Source organism: Oratosquilla oratoria, chromosome 36 (assembly GCF_046742065.1).
Source record: "Oratosquilla oratoria isolate Oo_2021 chromosome 36, ASM4674206v1, whole genome shotgun sequence".
In the NCBI taxonomy this organism is placed as follows: Eukaryota; Metazoa; Arthropoda; class Malacostraca; order Stomatopoda; family Squillidae; genus Oratosquilla; species Oratosquilla oratoria.
In genome coordinates this window covers 32528564-32548986 of record NC_134812.1, presented here as the reverse complement: position 1 = coordinate 32548986, position 20423 = coordinate 32528564, and the positions used below count along the sequence as shown (strand labels likewise).

The window sequence follows — 20423 nt, the reverse complement described above, 5'->3', positions numbered from 1 at the left end:
ATACTTTCGCTCAAGGGCCTAGCCGACGCAAGTTCCTTAGCTTTTCGTCTCCTTTCAGCCCTTTTCAGCCATCAATTCCCTCTACTCTTTGGAATCACCGGAACTCTTAAGACCTCTAGCAACTACTTCTTGATATTTTTCATTTTCCCTATCCTCATTAACTATTGTGCCAAGTTGGCAATCAGTTACAGTGCCTTAACGGATTTGAGAGAGACTTCTAATTACTCAGGGAAACCCTCCCCCCTCCCTTTAGTTCCAAGTGTTTACATATGCCTACAAGCAAAGACACGAATGTTTAATATTAAGTGTGGGATTCCACAAATTATCAAGTTTACTGTTCCTTATTGCAGTTGTAAGTTGCTACTTTATGATTAGAATGGTGTATTACCTTCAAGAGTTACCGTTCGAATTAGGTCTAACGGTTATACCCCCCCTGCGCGCTTGCCATTTATTGTTTAGGCTAGTTTTAATTAGACTAGTTAGGATCATATCTTCCACTCTCGTGAATAGTGTCTACCCTCAAGGAACAATTAGAACTGTTCCAACTTCCACATAAACATTGCACTGCGCTCCCTTCAAAACCAGTGAGTAGAAACGAAGAAAAACGGCAACGATGTACGCTATACAGTGTATAGGCATGGGCGGTTGACCCGGCGGTGCCGGGCATTGGGCAGTTATTCCCCTTGGGTACCTACAGGGAGGTCGGGCCGCTCGTATTCTCGGAAGTGCAATCGCGCCCTACCCTCCCATATGGTGGCTATCGAGGATTTGATTCATTAAGTGACCGATTACGCACTGTCAGACTCTACACGAGTGATTCAAGTACAAGATCCCCCGGAGACTTATCGAATTTAAGACAGTGTTGTGAGTGACGCCTAGACCATCGTGGGATCGGATTTGAACGGTGTCGTGACGAGGTCAGCCTCCAGTGAACAGACCACCCGTGTGCTATTCGACTATTTGTATATCCAGTCCCCCCCTTTTCGGGACATCCTGACCTGAAAGGAACTTGATAGTGAAAAATAGGAAACCCCCTACGAGATCGCACCCGTGTCCCGCCATGAGGTGCCCAACAACGAAGATGGCCAGGGTTCCCGCCGTGCTCGACGGCACAGTTTTCCTTCAACAGCAAACGTATCCTGCCTGAACGAGGGACCCGCGCCTATTTGAAGACATCCCCGCACCCAGCAGAAGACGCTAAGAGAATACGACCTAGTGTTAAGTACATTTAGATATCATAGTTTCGCGCAGGGATTAGGTAGGATACATAAGTGAAATTAGGTTATCTGTTAAAACACCCTACCAAATGTTGAGTAGCATGATTCCAGTGTTTGATTGTAGAATTAATTTGTTCATTAAAAATCACAATAGGATGATCTGTTTGATTAGCCTAGGACGGTATACTTAATGGGTTGTCCCCCCACCCCCCCTCTTTGACTTATGTACACACGCGCCGAGAAGGGAGCGCACGTGGTCCCGGTCGGTGGTACAAATCTCCTGGACTTCGGCTTCCCACTGCAGCTATCCATCCCCCTTCATCTCACCTAAGGTAGGTATTTCCCACGCCTCCACAACCTCCACCTCTTCCTTCCACTGTCCAGGGATTTTGTGACATATATGCAAGGTAACCACTTAAGAAAATAAACAAACGGAGCAGAGCGCTTTCGTATATTACATGAATAAATGAATAGATAAACAAATAAGCTCGTACTAAATGAATTCATTGCAAATCGTATAGAAGCTCATTCTAATGTTTACACTGGAAATATAAGATGTATAATTTTCCACAGGAAAATAATTTAATTAGATTTTGAAATAAGCGTACCTGCTTTTTTGTGTTATCCTCGGCAATTGGAATTATCATTTCGAACTATGTGTTCTTGTCATCTGCACTTCATGTATATTGATTCTTTGCCAAATAGATTTATTATTATTATTTACTATTATTATTTTCCTGCACTGTCATAATATGCTTATTTATTGCATATGTATAAACCCATATCAACAAACCATGATAAAAATATCGAATAAACTAATGTATTTTTCTTACACGCGACATCTATTTTAGGTCATCATGGAATCTTAATGTTTCTCTCTCATAGATATGACGATTTTCATCATCGTTTGCAAAAACATAACATCATACGAATACTAAAACATAAACAAACAGGTAAAGCGAATGGTCATCTGATGCTCGTGAAGGGAGCTACATATTATACGCCAAAATGGGGAAAAGACAGCACCAAAAAGATAAAATGTAAGTATATATTAGTTTGTCTCAACAATGCGAATGAAAAATATATGATATACGAAAACAGCCTGATTTTGACATATATTTTTTTCTTTTTATTGAGAAGTGTATCAAGAAAGTTACTTGGCATTAAATTAAACGATGCTTATATAAACTATGAAACAAAGATAATGATTATGTAGATTAATATATATATATACGAGACCGGGCACAAAAGGGTAGATGAAACCTTTATGATGGCAGAAAGTAAACTCCCAAAGTTGAAGGTCGTTGTCATGCACTTACTATATTATATGCAGTGTAACAGTGTTACTGTTAACTTAAAGTCCCAATTGTACTGGGTTGTACCCAGTTGTGACCCAATTGTAGGCTGTATTATATGGTTTGTGTTGTTTTTTGTATTAATGGAATAAAAGTTGTTACTTGTACAGTGAGTCCTCCTTACACGGTAATTCTTTATCCGGTAAATTCACAGTTATGGTATTTGGTAATTACTACCCTTGATTCTATTTACGGTAAGAAAAATTCACAGATACGGTATCCTCTCGTGTTTTGAAGAGGAAAGAGAAGGGAGAAGGCATGTCTGCCATATCCTATTATTACATGGTATAATGGGTTTGGTATACGGTAATTTCAATTTGTGGTAAGGTTTTCAGGAACACATACATACCGTATAATGAGGACTTACTGTACCACAAATGTGAGCCTGTTTTGTGTATTTTGTCATAAATAAAATTTCAAGAACTTTCATGTGTCTTGCTCAGTAAGATTTATACTAATGGCTGGGTCTCACAAATTGCCGAACAAACTGAACAAAACCGATAAAAGCCGAACATACCAACAAAACCCAAACAAGGACGGTTTTTGCTCAAATGCACACTTATATATATATATGGTTGCATTATTTGAACCATTTTCTTTAAAATGTATGATTTCCATGTAATATGATCAAAGAGAAGTTACATTTTTATCCTCTGCAAAATTACCGAACAGAGCTACGATTCGACCCAGCCCGCCGTCTATGATCACTGGTGGTATGGATCAAACTAAACTTTTAAGTTTCTTACTATTGTGATATTAGTGTAATAGACTGCATATAGTTGAGCTATTTCAACTATTTTCTTTAAAATGTGTTACGTCATACTGCAGAGGCTAAAACATAACTTCTCTTTGGTCAAATTACATGAAAATCATACATTTTAAAGAAAATAGTAGAAATAATTCAACTATATGCAGTCTATTACACTAATAACACAACAGTAAGAAACTTAAAAGAGTGTAGTTTGATCCATACCACCAGTGATCATAGACGGCGGGCTGGACGAATCGTAGCTGTGTTCGGTAATTTTGCAGAGGATACGTAACTTCTCTTGGATCATATTACATGGAAATCACACATTTTAAAGAAAATAGTTCAAATAATGCAACCATATATATATAGAAGTGTGCATTTGAGCAAAAACCGTCCTTGTTTGGGTTTTGTTGGTATGTTCGGCTTTTATCGGTTTGTTCGGCAATTAGTGAGACCGCTAATGGCTAACCTGTGGCTTACATTTTGACACTGTAATGGGGTACAGTAAGCCATTGTACTAGCCTCCTGGCTAGTACAGTGATAGCATGCTGGTCTCATAATTATGGGGTTGGAAGATTGAGCCTTACCCAGGCCCATAAGCTTAAGCTACTAATTGAGAGGTTACTATCATGGCTAGGCACCACAGTGAGGGGTTGAGACTTGCCTCGGCTGATGTTATGAGGAGAGTGTTTGAGATTGGTATCAGAACTGAAACTTGGTAACTTTAACTTTATCTTTAACTTTTTACACTATTAATCAATCAGCATCTAGTAGTAGTCAGTTGTAATGTATTTCTGACGATGGTTTGTGTGTACTGTAGTTGAATGATGCAAAAATATGTGTCATGGTGAACATTCAAGGACAGTGATTTCCATGATGTACAGTGACAAACTTCATTTCATGTAAATGGTCAAAACACATGGAAGACCCTGTCCTTTTATTAGGGTCACCTATTTCCAAACGTATATTCTTCTCTAAATCAGCATAAGTTAGTAGAATGAAATTCGAATTTATCAAAATATGTGGATAAATGTTAAAGCATACAATATTAGGTTACAATTGGATCACAACTGGGTGCAATTGGATCATTGGTAATACTTGTAATTATGTTACCCTTGAAATAAGATTTCCTTTTCAAGGTGATAGTTTTATTGACATATATGTCAATTTTATTTTATTTATTCATTTGTTTATTTATTTATTTTTCATATACCTTAGTGAAAGTGCAAGAGGTCAGAGTTAGAACTCCTGTAGGGTACCTTTTCTCAATTTACACCATCAAAAGTTGATCATATCTATTTTTAAACATATTCATATTTATGCTACTAGTCCTGAGTGATATATATGTTTTTGATAATGTATATGAACTTGTTGGGATAAAGCAATGAACTAGAGTTATAATGATGAAATATGCTGACAGAAGAACTTTCTGCCTGTGATGAAGTATACAAAAAATAGATGTATATATAAATTGGTAAATAGATAAATAAAAAAATAAAAATAGATAAGTAAAACTGGGCATTACGTTTTGCTTTAGTATTTATATGTGAATTTTAAGAACTTTGAATTGTATTACATTCAGTCACCCTGGCTGAAAGCATATTGCATTTATTGCAAATGTAGTTTGGCAAAATTGTATCTACTTACCTCTAGGTTAAATCAGTTACATGACAACATGAGACCATTACTCCTCATTGGGTCAATGTACATGAAAATATATTTACTTTTGATGGTAATTCCTTTTCATATTTTAAAGGCTTATATGAAGTTCCTATTGTTTTCAAGAGAGAATAGGTTTCTTAAATTTGGTATGAATTTTGTAGATTGCCATTGTACCCCATCCAGTCTATCACTATTTTTAATGAGATTTGAGGACCATACAGAAATAGCAGATTCCAAGACCAATGATCTGTATGATCAGTTGATGATAACTGGACTTTTGAAATCAGAACATTTTGCTACCAATTTCAGTATCCTACCTGCTTTTTCTTAGACTGAAGTACAGTGCTTAGATGCTTTAAGGTCATTACTGATAATTATAATGGAGGTCTTCTCCACAATATAATTTTTTTTTATCCATATTATTAGTTTCCAAGAAAATTTTGGAATGTTTTCAAGAGCCAGTAAAATTTGTCCAAATTCCATGTGATCCTCCCACTATCAAAGTAGTGATACAAATCCATACATATACATACAGCATGCATATATGTATTCTGTATATGAACTGAATATTGTATGCTTTTGTGATCCAAATATTGGCCTGGTTTTATAGTATATTATATTTTTTACATTTTGGGGGTACTCCTGAAGCCTTATCCAGAAATGTGGTTTGGTAATCATTCATATAGCTGCCACTCAAATGTATTTTATCTCCAAAAGTTTAAACCCAACCTAACCAAGTGTAACCAGACCAAATTAAGGCAAATTTTATGTGGAGCAAAGGAATTTAACTAAATTGCATTAGTTATTTTGAATTAGTTTTTCATTAGATGTTAGGAAAGCTGTTCCCTGCACTAATAAACTTACTCTATAATAACAGGTTCATAAAAGTTAAAATTATATAAAAAATGTAAATTTAGTTGTTTTAAAATATTCATGCATATGTATCTAAGTTATTTGTGGGACCAATGATGGGTACCTGCTTGTGGTGGTCCTGCAAGATGGATAACAGAGCTGCCCATTTTCAAAAGCAGTCAACCCCCTCACGTTCTTCAGGAGGTGCAGTTCTGCAGAGCCAATACTCAATTTCCAGACCGGGCCCAAGATATCTCTTTATGAAATTCACCTATATTTCTTACAATGTTTCACACATGGAGAGTAGACAATCAATGACTGCTCCCATCCTTCTGTCACTTTCAGCTGGTGATATAAAAACAACCTCACACTAGTACAACAGTCCAAAGATTCTTCCCAGATAGATCTATGGGAGGGCTCAAGGACCATTGCCAGCCACTGTGGGGCTGTGGGTTTTCCATTTTGTGAAGCTCAAGGCAAGATCTATTGTTATTATTCATTTGGTTGCTAATTTTTTTTTCTCCGTTACAGGTACCTCACAAGTACAGAGTGGTCTACTCTGTATGGAGGTTACAAAGCATCATCACATTCAGGAGCGAATGCAAACTTTCGCCGTCTTCCCCTAACACACTGTGCTTTGTCTTTACAACCTTTTACACATCCATATTGTGACCAGCATGGAAACCTCTATGACCTGGAAGCTGTTTTGCCATTCTTACGCAAGTTTAAAATCAACCCAGTTACTGGAGAGGTAGTATTATTTTTTGTGACTTTTTTTTATGCCAAAACATTTGCTGTTCTTATGCTTTGCATTGCAATGTATATTTTTAATTTATCTGATATTTCCTATAAAAAAAAATCCTTCATAGCTGGTTATATTTGTTACCATATTTTGAACTTGTTATATATGATGACTGTTTAATAGCATGAGGATATTTTCATTCACAGCCTCTAAGTGAAAAGCAGTTGATAAAGCTGACTTTCCACAAAGCTAGTACAGGAGAATACCATTGCCCTGTTATGTATAAACCACTGACCAACAATACACATGTTGTTGCAATCCGTACCACTGGAAATGTGTTTTCATATGAGGTAAGTTTTTTATTCAACTTATTAGATATTTTGTGGATAGCACAATACAATAAAAAAAGGATTATAAATATTCTTGAAACTGCAATTAATTTAGGTATGAGTGGGATGATTTAGGAATGGAATTTGCATTTTTCTCTTAAGATTACAAACATTGTACTATATTAATGCTTCAGTATAATGGTAGGTTACACTATGTAGATTTATTTAGCATATGTCTGATGATTTTATTCAGCTAATGATCAAATCCTAAGCTGAAGAGTATCTCAAACTTAAATGTAAACAGAAATCTGTCTCTTGGTTGAATGAAATCATGTGACATTAGCCAAGGAAAAGCTGTAAAGTAATGTGCTGTGGTGACAGGTTTAATGCAAAACTAAGTATTATATACTGAATAATAATACTATAAATTCCACAAGTTTCCATAAGTCCCACAGCTCTACAGTGGGTGGCAAAAGTTCTTGGGCCCTCTCATACATCTTTAAGAAGAAGTGTTGGACTGCTGTCTTTATTATATTAGTGTGGGACTATGTTATTAGCTTTTAGTAGTAGCAGAAGAGAAGCAATTGCCAGTTATCAGTTTTCCTTATGTGAAAAGGTGAAAGAAATACAATCAAAGTTGATAGGGAGAGGTCTCGGGTTCAGTCCAAAGACTGAGTGTCAGCCCCTTTGGGGCTATATCCCCACATGGAGGGAATCTCTATTAGATCACCCCGCAGAGTGTGGAGTGATCTAATAGAGGTGTTCAAGTGGATCAAAGGCTTTAACAAAGGTGATGCAAACAAGGTCATCATATTAAATCAATAGGGCAGGACTTACAGTAATGGATTTAAACTGGACAAATTTAGATTTAAGAAAGAAATAGGCAAGACTTGGTTTACTAATAGGGTGGTCGATGAATGGAATAGACTTATAACCATGTAGTAAGCGCTGAAACTATCAGTTGTTTTAAGAAACAATTAGACAACTTTATGGATGGGGATGACAGGTGGTGATGGATACGGAGCTGCCTAGTGTAGGCCTTATGGTCTCTGGCAGTCTCCTTCATTTTTATATTCTTATGTTATGTTCTTAAGGCTATTGATATATTTTGAAGGAGGGTGGCAGGGAGCTTAAACTCTCTGACTTCCATTTCACAGGACTACCAATGCTTACAGGTACAAGTACCTGTCTTTGACCCCTATATATTGAAGTGTGGTTCAATATTTCAGGCCATTGACCAGTTGAACTTGAAAAACTCCAATTGGAAGGAACTTTTGACTGATGACCCTTTCGAGCGAAGTGACATTATTACCATCCAAGACTCAAACAACTTGGATAAATTCAATATTTCAGAATTTCATCACATAAAGAAGAACCTTAAGATTGAAGATGAAGGCAAGTTTTGAACAAAGATATTTATGTCTTTTAGAAATGTGCCTGGGACCCATGAGGGAATGTTGTAATATTGTAATATCTGATCATTTTATTTAGGCTAATGCCATATAATTTTATCCAAGTAGATTATACCACCTCTACCCCTGCAAGGGTTCAAATCTGTCAGTTACTCAGTCTGTCAATCTGTAACTTTAGATCTCTAGCTCATTTACCCCAACTGCTTCATTGTTGTTTGTTTATTTATTTATGCATGCATGCAAAGAGAAAATGTATGAAGGAGTGATTATGCTCAGAAACAGGAAAAAAAAAATCCTAAATATGTTTGGAGTGCAGTGTTTAAGAAATATGGAGTTGACTGAAAGCATATCAATATGTTTATTACAGAATCAGTGAAAGCAAGAAGTGATGCAGCTCATCGCTTGAAGAGTGTTTCTCAGGATACGAAATTCATTTTGGATGAATTCAATCGCACTTACAAAGAACCAGAGAAAACCAACGAAGAGAAGCAGAAGAGTGCTGATCGATTTAATGCTGTAAGTATGGGTGTTTACATTCTTTTTGATATTCATTGTTATTAATCTTCCAAAGTTTTCCATAGCTTTAGTAAGATTTATGGTATGTGAATAGTAACATTACCAAGTAGAATTAAGCAGTAAATAGGGGAGTGAATGTGCAGGTGAATTACATATATACATATACCAATGGTCTTTTCCCCCTTACAAGGGAGGTAGCCAAAGTCAAAGGCATAAATCCACTCCCACCCATTTCATCCCCACATACTCCACTCCCATTCACCACCCCTCCCTCTTTCATTTAATTGGCGACCCCCCTCTCCGTCCTCTCACTCAGAAAAGGAGAAGATGGGGAGAAATCCCTTCAGGTTGCGTCAAAATATCATTCACACATAATCACTCCCTAAACTGCCCCATCCCCCGCCCACTCCCTTCCATGCATCACAGCATCATCCATACACAACCTTTCTCCACTCACCCATACCTTCTGTCTTCTCCCTTCCTTCCTCAACAGACATTACCCTTTTTCCCAGTGCCCCTTTAACTCATCTATCCACCTCATCCTTGGTGGCCCCCTCATGTTCACTCCCCCCACCTCTGCCTTCCACACTTCTTTTACTAATCTTTCTTCACTCATTCTTTCCATGTGTCCAAACCATCCCAATACTCTTTCATCAACCTTATCTCCCAACTCCCTTTCCTCCCCCACTCTCCTCCTCACCTCCCTGTTTCTAACTCTATCCAGTCTAGTAATTCCTACCATACTTCTAAGGCATTTCATCTCAAACACATTTAAACTTTTCCTCTCTTCCTCTGTTATGTTCCATGTTTCTGCCCCATACAGTGCTGTTGGCACAATCACTCCTTCATACAATCTTTTCTTAGCATCCATTCCCAAAAGTCTATTTCTCATTGCAATTTTTAATCTCCCAAGGCATTACTTGCTTCTCTCAATCAAAATTCTACCTCCACCTCCATTCCTCCCTTTCCCACCACATTCACTCCCAAGTATTTAAAGCTATCCACTTCCTCCAGTCTCTCTCCCTTAATACTCACTTCCAATTTGCACCATCCTCTCCCCTTGTACATCTCTTCACCTTACATTTACCCACATTTATCTTCAACTTCCTTCTTTTGTACACCCTCCCAAACTCTGTCGCTAACTTCCTTCTCTGATCCTGCCACAAGTGCAGTGTTGTCAGCAAACAACAACTAGCTTATCTCGCTTTTTTCTCCATTTTCTTTAACTATCTCCAATCCCCAGCCCATTATGCTTGCATTTATCTCTTGCACCACCCCATCTACAGATAAGTTTAACAGCCAAAGCGACATAACATATCCCTGGTGAAGTTCCACCTTTACCTCAAACCACTCACTCTCTCCATTTCTGATTCTAACACAAGCTCTACTACTCTCGTAAAAATTCTTGACTGCTCTTAAAAGCTTTCCTCCTATCCCATATATCTGCAATACCTCCCACAGTGCCTTCCTGTCTACCCTGTCATAAGCCTTTTCCAAATCCATAAAGGCCCAAAAAAACATCCTTACCTTTTCCTAAAGCTTTCTCACATATCTGTCTTACCACAAAAATCTGATCCACACAACCCCTACCTGTCCTAAACCCACACTGTTCCTCACCAATTACTCCCTCTGTTCCTCTCCTAATCCTCTCAATCAAGACCCTCCCATAAGCCTTCCCAACTACATTTAACAAACTGATCCCTCTGAAACTACTACACTCACACTTGTCCCCTTTTCCCTTGTAAAGTGGAACTATGCAGGAACTCCAACACTCCTCTGGCACACTACCCTCTCTTAAACAGTGATGTAGTGCTTGATGTAAGAATGGACAGTGTAGGATGTGGAAGGTAGAGAATAGGAATGAAAAGAAAGATGTTGATAGGATAGATTAAAGAGGGTTGATATGGTTTGGGCGTATGGAAAGAAGGCATAAGGAAAGACACACACACATATATATATAAAGTAAAAGTGGAGGGAGTGAGCTAAATAGGAAGACCAAGAAATGAGGGGGATGGATGGGTTGAAGAAGGCTTTGGATGCACATGGAATATCTCTAATAATAATTGTTGCTTTGAGTTTCACTTTGAGTCCCTCTGGAAAAAAAAATATTGTTGTCTGTGTTTTATTAATGAGAGACTGTTTCTGTCACTGGTTGAAAGTGCATTCCTAGTTGCGTTCCTCGGTGTCCTGACTGGCATGACTTTGCTCAGGACATTGAGAAATGCATCGAGGAACGCACCCAGCTCTGGAAAGTGGTAGGATTAAGGGAGCATTCATTGGTTGTCAGCTATCCTTGTGTGAGAAGATGGAGAAAATACATTTGAAGTTGTTAGAGATTTTGTGGCCAGTCTGGAGACCCCTCAGGACTGGGACCACCATGATCAGGTACCTGTCTCTGGTTCTGGAATGTCTGTTAAGCAGGGAAGGATGAATGCAAAAGGTGAGAATAAGTGGAGAGAGATTGTGAATGGATGAAAGAATGATACAGCCCAAAGGAATGTTCTCATATGCTTCATAAATTTGAGTGAATGAAGAGGGTGGTCATCATGTGATGAAACAGTAGGAGTAAACCAGCTCTAGCTGTTAGGCTCTGCTCTGGAATAGCTGTGTCTTACTGCATTGCCTCTGACCCAAGCAGTGTGGCAGGGGAAAGGAATGACCTTGTATCCATGAGTTCCTGAGATGGGAGTGAAAATGAATGGGCATGAGATTGGTGTAGAGTGGAAGCATGCTTTGAGTGGGCCACTCCCCTTGTAAAAGGGGTGGTGGAAGGCCTTTTGGTATATGTACAGTATGTATGTAAATACCTAAGCAGGCAATGCTTAACAAGGTTAACAAAATATTTGAAAGATCTTTGTTTCACATTCTAGGCCCACTACTCTACTGGAAAAGTTGCCGCCAGCTTTACCTCCACATCAGTGGATGTAGAAACTCAACATGAAGCAGCTGTGTTAGATGATGCTGTAGTTCGATATCAAAGAGTAAAAAAGAAAGGTATTTGCATTTAATAAACATTTTATTTTTTCAACTTACCTAATAGCATTGGGGATGGTGGAAAGTAATGCAGATTAATACGAGCCATAACCAAAAGCTTGTGAAATTCTGTTTCTTACTTTCCAGTTATTATGCCTAGCTTCAAATTCATGTATGGCTCCTATTTGTGCTATATCTCCTTATTCTCCAATTATTTAACTTAGATTTGAATGAAAAAAATTTATATATAGAAAATTAAATCTATGTGCTGTGCTGAATTGCTCCTTACCGAGGTAGTGGACAGGAGACAGGGATGACCCTTCATCCATGAGGATGATGATGTGATAGGAAACAATGGGTGATGGATGGGTGCTGCTATGTGTATTTCTTCATGAATGAGCTGGAATATTATCCTTTTGATTTACTGATGGATACTTTTAGATTAAATTTTTTCAGCTTTATAGGGTCAGACACAATGCTTGTCAAAGATCAATAGTACTATACTGTGAAAAAAAAATCTATCCATCTATTTACTAAATGCTTCTTCCCCCTTATGAGAGAGGTAGCCAGTCAAGGCATGAATCCATGAATCCACACCCACCCATTCCACTCCCATCCACCACCCTTTGGTTCCCTCTCATCTTAGCTCCTTGTGGATGGTCATCCCTGTCTTCTGCCCACTGCCTGGGTCAGAAGCAATGCAGAAAGTCCCTTGACACTATCCTGTACCGTTTGTTTGAGTATACTTTTTCTTTTCCTCTGTGTCCCTTGTGGTAGAGGGGCGGGGGGAGAAATCTGCCACTATGATTCCCATGTGAGTTGTAAAAGGCAGCAAAGTGGAACAAAATGATGGAACTAAGTGTCCTGCTATCTATATAATTATCCTATGAGAAATCAAGAAAAGAAAAATTAAATCTATTTTACAGGCTATGTTTCCTTGAAGACCAACCTGGGTTCCCTGAACTTGGAACTTTATTGTGACACAGTATCAAAAGCTTGTGAGAATTTCATTAGACTTTGTAGCAAGGGCTACTACAATGGTACAATCTTTCACAGATCAATCAGACATTTTATGGTGAGTTAGTAATGATATGTCACTCATTTGTAGAAGACAATTAATCATTATAGAATTTCTAATGAATGTTATGATGTTCAATAATTAATTAACATGTGAAGTAAAAATGGCTTACTTTATGTATCCTTCATTGTAAAAGATTCAAGGAGGAGACCCAACGGGAACAGGGAAAGGCGGAGATTCATTCTGGGGAGGATCATTTAAAGACCAGTTCCGGCCGAATCTGTCACACACAGGCAGGGGAGTTCTCTCCATGGCCAATTCTGGACCAAATACTAACAAGAGCCAGTTGTAAGTAGTGTGTTCCTTTACTTTTCAAAATTGTATTCATGTGTATGCATTTCTGTAATAAGCAGGTATGAGAAATATGCTTACATGACCTCTGATTATCACTACATGCTTCACTAGTAATCTGAATTATCAGTTGAACTTTTGATCCTATGTGGAGAATTTTGGTAAGATCTATGATTTTGTGCTTGCTAGAATTTTTAACAAGTCTTCAATCTCCAAATAACCTTTCTGTGGTATCTGTTCCTCTGCTTCCATATCTCTGATATATATATATATATATATATATAATATATATATATATATATATATATATATAATATATATATATATATATATATATATATATATATATATACATATATATACATGCATACATTATATATATATATATATACATATATATACATGCATACATTATATATACATATATATACATATATATACATGCATACATTATATATATATATATATATATACATACATACATATACCAATAGCTTTTTCCCCCTTAAAAGGGAGGTAGCAAAAAAACAAAGGCATAAAATCCACTCTCACCCATTCCATCCCCACATATTCCACTCCCACTCACCCCACTCCCTCCATCTTATCTTGGCTCATCCTGGATGACAGGTCATCCCTGCATCTCACCCACTGCCTTGGGTCAGAAACAATGTAGCAAGACACAGCATATCCACAGCAAGGCAGCTTCATTTAATCAATGATCCCCCCTCTCCATCCCCTCATACAGAAAAAGAGAAGACTGGGAGAAATACCTTCGGGCTACATCAAAATATCATTCACACATACTCCCACATCCCCCATCCCCTACCCACTCCCTTCCATGCATCACAGCATCATTCATACACAACCATTCTCCACTTACCCCTGTCTTCTGTCTTCTCAACAGACATTCCCCTCTTCCCAATGCCCCTTTTACCCCATCCATCCATTTCATCCTTGGTCACCCCTCATGTTTCCTCCCCCAACCTCTGCCTTCCACACTTCTTTTACTAATCTGTCTTCACTCATTCTTTCCATGTGTCCAAACTATCCCAGTACTCTTTCATCAACCCTATCTTCCCACTCTCCTTCTCATCTCATTTCTCACTCTATCCAGGTTAGTAACCCTTACCATACTTCTCAGGCATTTCATCTCAAACACATTTAAACTCCTTCTCTTCCTCTCTTATATTTCGTGTTTCTGCCCCATACAGTGTTGTCAACACAATCACTCCTTCATACAATCTCCTCTTAGCATCCATTCCCAAATGTCTATTGCTCATTACACTTTTTAATCCCCCAAAGCATTTGCATGCTTCTCTCAATCTACATTCTACCTCCACTCCCTTTCCTGCCACATTCACACCCAAGTATCTAAAGTTGTCCACTTCCTCCCGTAATACTCACTTCCATTTTGCTGCCTCATTCTTCCCTTGTACATTTCATCACATTACTTTTATACCTATTTCTCCCTGTCTTCTCTTTTTCTGCATGAGAGGATGGAGAGGAGGGTCACCAATTAAATGAAGAAGCCTTGCTGTGGATATGCTGTATCTCTCATGCAGAAGCATTGAAGATGGGGGAAAATCCCTTTGGGCTGCATCAAAATATTGTTCACACATAACCGGTCCCTATATTAGTTACATTGATTAGACCAAAACTGGAATACGCAGCGACACTATGGACACCCAGTACTAAAAAGAATATAAGGAAACTAGAAAGAATACAGAGAGCAAAAACAAAGTTGGCACCAGCTCTTTCCAAATTAACATATGAACAAAGATTATCGAAATTGGAAGTACCAACACCAGAGCAGCGAAGAGAAAGAGGTGATCTACTGACTATATTTAGAATCATGAAAGGAATGGAAATCCTTGATAGGAGTGATTTACTAAGAAATGTTAATGGAAAAACAAGAGGTCATGAAAATAAACTCAAAAAGGATAACTAGAAGAGATCGGAAAAAGAATAGTTTTCCACACAGAGTGCTGGATATCTGGAGTAACTTAGATAAAGAAACAGTGTGTGCAAATACTATTCAAGATTTTAAGAAAAAAAATTATGCTGAAAGATGCAAAGATGGGTCACCATGAGCATAGCTCCCTTCCCATGTAATACAACTAGGTAAACTAGATAAATATCCCTTAACCACTCCCTTCCATGCATCACTGTATCATACATGCACATCCATTCTCGACTCCCCCTTTCTTCTGCATTTTCCCTTCCTTCCTCTATAGACATCCCCCTCTTGCTCAATGCCCCTTTCATCCCTTCCATCCATCTCTTCCTTGGTGGCTCCCTCATGTTCACTCTATCCACCTCTGCCTTTTATTAATTTTTATTCACTCATTCTTTCCATGTGTCCAAACCATCCCAATACTCTTTCATCAACCTTATCTGCCATCTTCTTTTCCAACCCCGCTCTCCTTCTCACTTCCTCATTTCTAACTCTATCCAACATTGTAACCCCTACCATACTTCTCAGACATTTCATCTCAAACATATTTAAACTCTTCCTCTCTACTTGTCTTATCTGCCATGTCTGCCCTATACAGTACTGTTGGTACAATCACCCCATCATACAGTCTCCTCTTAGCATTCATTTCCAAATGTCTCTTTCTCATTACACTTTTTAATCCCACAAGACACTCACTTGCTTCTCACTATCTACAATCTACCTCCACCTCCACTCCTCCTTTAGCCGCCACATTCACACCCAAGTATCTAAAGCTATCCACTTCCTCCAGTCTGTCTCCCTTAATACTCACTTCCAATTTGCTGCCATCCTCTCCCCTTGTACATCTCATCACCTTACTTTTACACACATTTACCTTCAACTTTCTCTTCTTGCACACCTTCCCAAACTCCAACACTAACTTGCATACTCCCCCCTCTGATCCTGCCACAAGTGCAGTGTTGTCAGCAAACAACAACTGGATTACCTCCCTTTTCTCTCCATTTTCTTGAACCATCTCCAATCCCCTGCCCATTACCCTTGCATTTAATTCCCTCACCACCCCATCCATGTACATATTGAATAGCCATGGAGATATGACACACCCCTGGCAAAGTTCTACCTTTACCTCAAACATTCACTCTCTCTCCATTTCTAATACTAACACAGGCTCTACTACTCTTGTAAGAACACTTGACTGACCTTGACATTGATTTTGATCTAGAAATTATCAGTTATGGACAAGATTATATATAATTAACACATGGACATCATTATGATTACAGTTTCATTACATTCCGATCCTGTGCACATCTGGATGGCAAGCACACGATTTTTGGTCGTGCAGTTGGTGGTCTAACTACTCTGTCAGCTATGGAAGCTGTTGAAACAGATAATAAAGACCGACCTGTAGAAGACATCGTTATTGAGGCAGCAGCTGTGTTTGTTGATCCTTTCAAAGAAGCAGATGTAGAGGTAAGTTAAATAAATACAAGCAAGATTGAAAAATGGTAAAGTAGACATCAAGATATAACCCATGTGTTTTAACATACCTTGCTACTTTCCATGTACAAAAGGAGGCCCACTTTTTTCCAGAAAATTGTAGGAATTGCATAGGTCAGCTATAAATCACCAACAAGTCCTGTTACCTTCAAATTATACTAGTTTTTGTGTCAATTAAGTATTTTATATATTTTTTTTATATACATTAGTTGTCTCCCAATAAAAGGAATTTTTATTGATGGAACTCTGTTGTAAACTGCATTTGGTAGCATAGGGAAAGTAATACATTGAAGTTTCTGCACTTATTTGAGAATAATTGTGAGTTCATTGCTGGTCAAGATTCTCCTGCTAATCTGGCAAAATAACTCATTTCCATATTCTCCTGTGTCATATACAATGTACCACACTACATCTTGACATTAGACACCCCAATGCATTTCTCAACAACATTGAGTTTCACTTTTGAAGGTTTTCCTTTGTATTTCATGGTCTTTAAGGACACCAAGCCTTCAAGGTGATTAGAAACTGCTTCCACATATTTCTAGGCATACATATCATACCCAAGCTTCTCCAGATGAAATCATGTTGGATTGCAATGATATATGGAGGCTGTATATCACACAGTGGGTTAAATCTAAAATCTTGGGGAAAAATGTTATGTTATCCATTAGAAATTGAGCTATGCCAAGTGAAGTTTTGGGTATTATTTTCACAATAGATTAATCAAAACTTACATTTTTCAATTACAGTTAGCAAAGGAAAGGGTAGAGGAGGCAGAAAAAAGAAAACAGGAGGAAGAAGAACTAAAAAGTAGGAAACGGCCAAAGAAGGATGAAAGCCTAAAAGTTTTCCGGTCAGGTGTTGGGATGTTCTTAGACTTGGAGAAGGCAAAACCAGAAGGGTATGTATTTCCTGTTAATATTTCATATTCACCATACTGGGGTATTCATGCAGATAATACTTGAGGGACTCTTTTGGGTCATATGGATCAAAGCCACACATCATTCAACTGTGTTTGAAAAACATCTTCACTCATGAAGAAATGATGAGTTATTTTTTTACTATTGCTTTCCTTCATTTTTGTTGCTCCTTTTATCTGTTCTTTACCTCTTCTATAATCTCTACTTCTTCCTTTTCTGATCCTCCTACAGTGGGCTGGGGAGAAAACTGCAGTAATAATCACAATCCAAACAGGTTGAAAAACAATGTACAATATCACAAACCTCTATATACCATTATCCAAATCAGCTCCCCTAGGCTACTGTCTGCCAGATCCAACCCCTTGTTGACCTGATATACAATATATTAGTAGGTGACATTAATGCACATCACCCAACATTTCTGCAGTAATATAGAGGAAACAAAATACTAGAACTCGATCAAACAAAATTTGGAGTTAAAAGATAATAGATAAATAAAACAAAATAAATAAATCATAGATAAAAACTAAAAAAAAAAAAAAAAACCCATCCATGAAGCCGTTAGAGGAACTCAAGAAGAATAATCCCATCACTAAAATAATAGTGCATCATCATTAACAAGAATTTCTCCAAAATAAGTTTCAAACCCACAACTCTAGAAAAGAGAAAGATAACTTAAAAGATATGCAATTTAGCACTTCCTCATTGAAACATAACCATTCTTCCTCTACTCCTGTTTCTCTTTTATCCTTATACTTGTTTCAGCCTTTCTTGGCATTCTTTCTCTTTTTCCTTTTCATTTGATTTACTCATACATATACCAAAGGCTCTTTCCTCCTAACAAGGGAGGTTGCCAAAAAACAAAGGCATAAAATCCACTCCCACCCATTCCATCCCCACATACTCCACTCCCATTTACCCCACTCCTTCCCTCTTATCTTGGCTCCTCCTGGATGATGGGTCATCCCTGCATCTCACCCAGTGCCCTGGGTCAGAAGCAGTGTTGCAAGACACAGCACATTCACCTTCAGTATTTCTCTGCCTTCCTCCCTTTTCTTCCTTCTCTACTTCTTCATATGGTCAGTACATCAGGTTCATTGTCTCCTTTTCATCTTTTCATCAGTTAAAGAATTGAAGATTCAGTTGTATTGGTAGTTTAATGACTATACTGTTAATTATATGCAATAAATGGTCTAAGGTTTATTGGTGCCATACGAGCTCTGAGGTCTCTTCCGGGAGGGAAATAGCTGTCAATCATGAGTCCAACATGTGATCCAAAGACCAAGGTGAATACATATATTTTACATTGTTTCCACCTTTCAGGAAAGATGTGGTTCAAGCTGCACCTCAGAAGAAGAAAAATGCAACTTATGGATTCAAAGAACGTATGGATTCAAAGATTTTAGTATGTTCTGAGTGATTAATTATTATCATTATTATTATTGTATATATATTTTTTCCATCCATCTTCAGTTTTCAATTTATAAGGGTTGTTCCCAGGCATTTGAATAAGTATTTCTTGCTGATCAATTAATGCCTCAAAAATTATTGCATAAGTTATAGATTTTTTTACATGGATATTATTTATCATGGTCAGGCATTAACAAAAATAAATTATAAAGTGTAGAACCATGTTGTAAGAGTTAATATACCTAGGATTCCTGTGAAAACATTTAGGGATATCTTTATCCTTTCTTTCAATATGATATCATGTGAAGATTTACAATGTACTATGAATTTTTATGTAGACTCTTAAGTAAATATATTGTCTGTACATGATGTATTATTTCTTCCAAAAAGTTTCCACCTTCCCGGTTTAAGTATTTATCTAATATTCTATCTATATACCAAGGGTATCTTCCCTCTTATAAGGGAGGTAGCCTTTTCATTTTTGCCTTTGTCCCTTGTGGTAGGCAGAGGGAAGAATTCTGTCACCATGTTTCCCATGCGAGTCATTAAAGGCAGCAAAGTGGTATGGAGTGATGGGACTAGCTATCCTAATCTCTGTAAAATTATCCCATGAGATTTATCTAATTGCAACATATAGGAAAGGAGTTACACTCATGGGGTCCTGTTTCCTGTTCTTCAGTTGTCTATATCATTTTATAAGCTATTCCAAGAACTGACACATCTGTATGGAAAACTCCATCTCATGACATTCTGATGCCCTGAATCAGAAGCAATGTAGCAAGACACCACATCCACAGCAAGGCCGCTTCACTTAATTGGCAACCTCCCCCCCCACTCTCCATCCCCTCACATATAAAAACAGAAGACAGGGAAAAACCCCTTTGGGCTGCATTAAAATATCATTCACACATAACCACTCCCTTAACCCACCCATCCCCTTCCTTCCCTGCGTCATAGTATCATCCATACACAGCCATTCTCCACTCATTCCTATCTCCTGTCTTTTCCCTTCCTTACTCAATGGACATCTCTGTTTTGCTCAACACCCCTTTCACCTCATCCATCCATCATATCCTCTGTCATCCCTTCATGTTCACTCCATCCACCTCTGCCTTCCACACCTTTTACTAATCTTTTTTCCCTCATTGTTTCCATGTGTCCAATCCATCACAATACTCTTTCATCAGCCCTATCTACTTTTTCCTTTTCCACCCTTGCTTTCCTTCTCACCTTGTTTCTGACTTTATCCAACCTTGTAACCCTTACCATACTTCTCAGACATTTCATCTCAAACACATTTAAACTTTCCCTCTCTTCCTCTTATATTTCATGTCTCCACATCATACAGTGCTGTCGACACAATCACCCCTTCATATAATCTCCTCTTTCCATCCATTCCTAAATGTCTATTTCTCATTACACATTTTAATCCCCCAAGGCAGTTACTTGGTTCTCTGAATC

The 20423-nt window shown here is 37.9% G+C and overlaps 1 protein-coding gene across 1 annotated transcript in view; it reads left to right on the top strand.

Moving 5' to 3' along the window:
* The first annotated feature begins 2103 nt into the window (after nucleotides 1–2103).
* The window catches only part of LOC143019097 (RING-type E3 ubiquitin-protein ligase PPIL2), a 41570-nt gene continuing 23250 nt past the window's right edge, over nucleotides 2104–20423 (top strand). The window contains exons 1-11 of the mRNA XM_076174796.1: nucleotides 2104–2257; nucleotides 6369–6588; nucleotides 6786–6929; nucleotides 8138–8303; nucleotides 8688–8836; nucleotides 11707–11830; nucleotides 12736–12884; nucleotides 13024–13175; nucleotides 16416–16605; nucleotides 17382–17533; nucleotides 18876–18957. Of these exons, the coding sequence (XP_076030911.1) occupies nucleotides 2226–2257; nucleotides 6369–6588; nucleotides 6786–6929; nucleotides 8138–8303; nucleotides 8688–8836; nucleotides 11707–11830; nucleotides 12736–12884; nucleotides 13024–13175; nucleotides 16416–16605; nucleotides 17382–17533; nucleotides 18876–18957 (1560 nt within the window). The 5' untranslated portion in view covers nucleotides 2104–2225. The remainder of the gene's footprint in view (nucleotides 2258–6368; nucleotides 6589–6785; nucleotides 6930–8137; nucleotides 8304–8687; nucleotides 8837–11706; nucleotides 11831–12735; nucleotides 12885–13023; nucleotides 13176–16415; nucleotides 16606–17381; nucleotides 17534–18875; nucleotides 18958–20423) is intronic.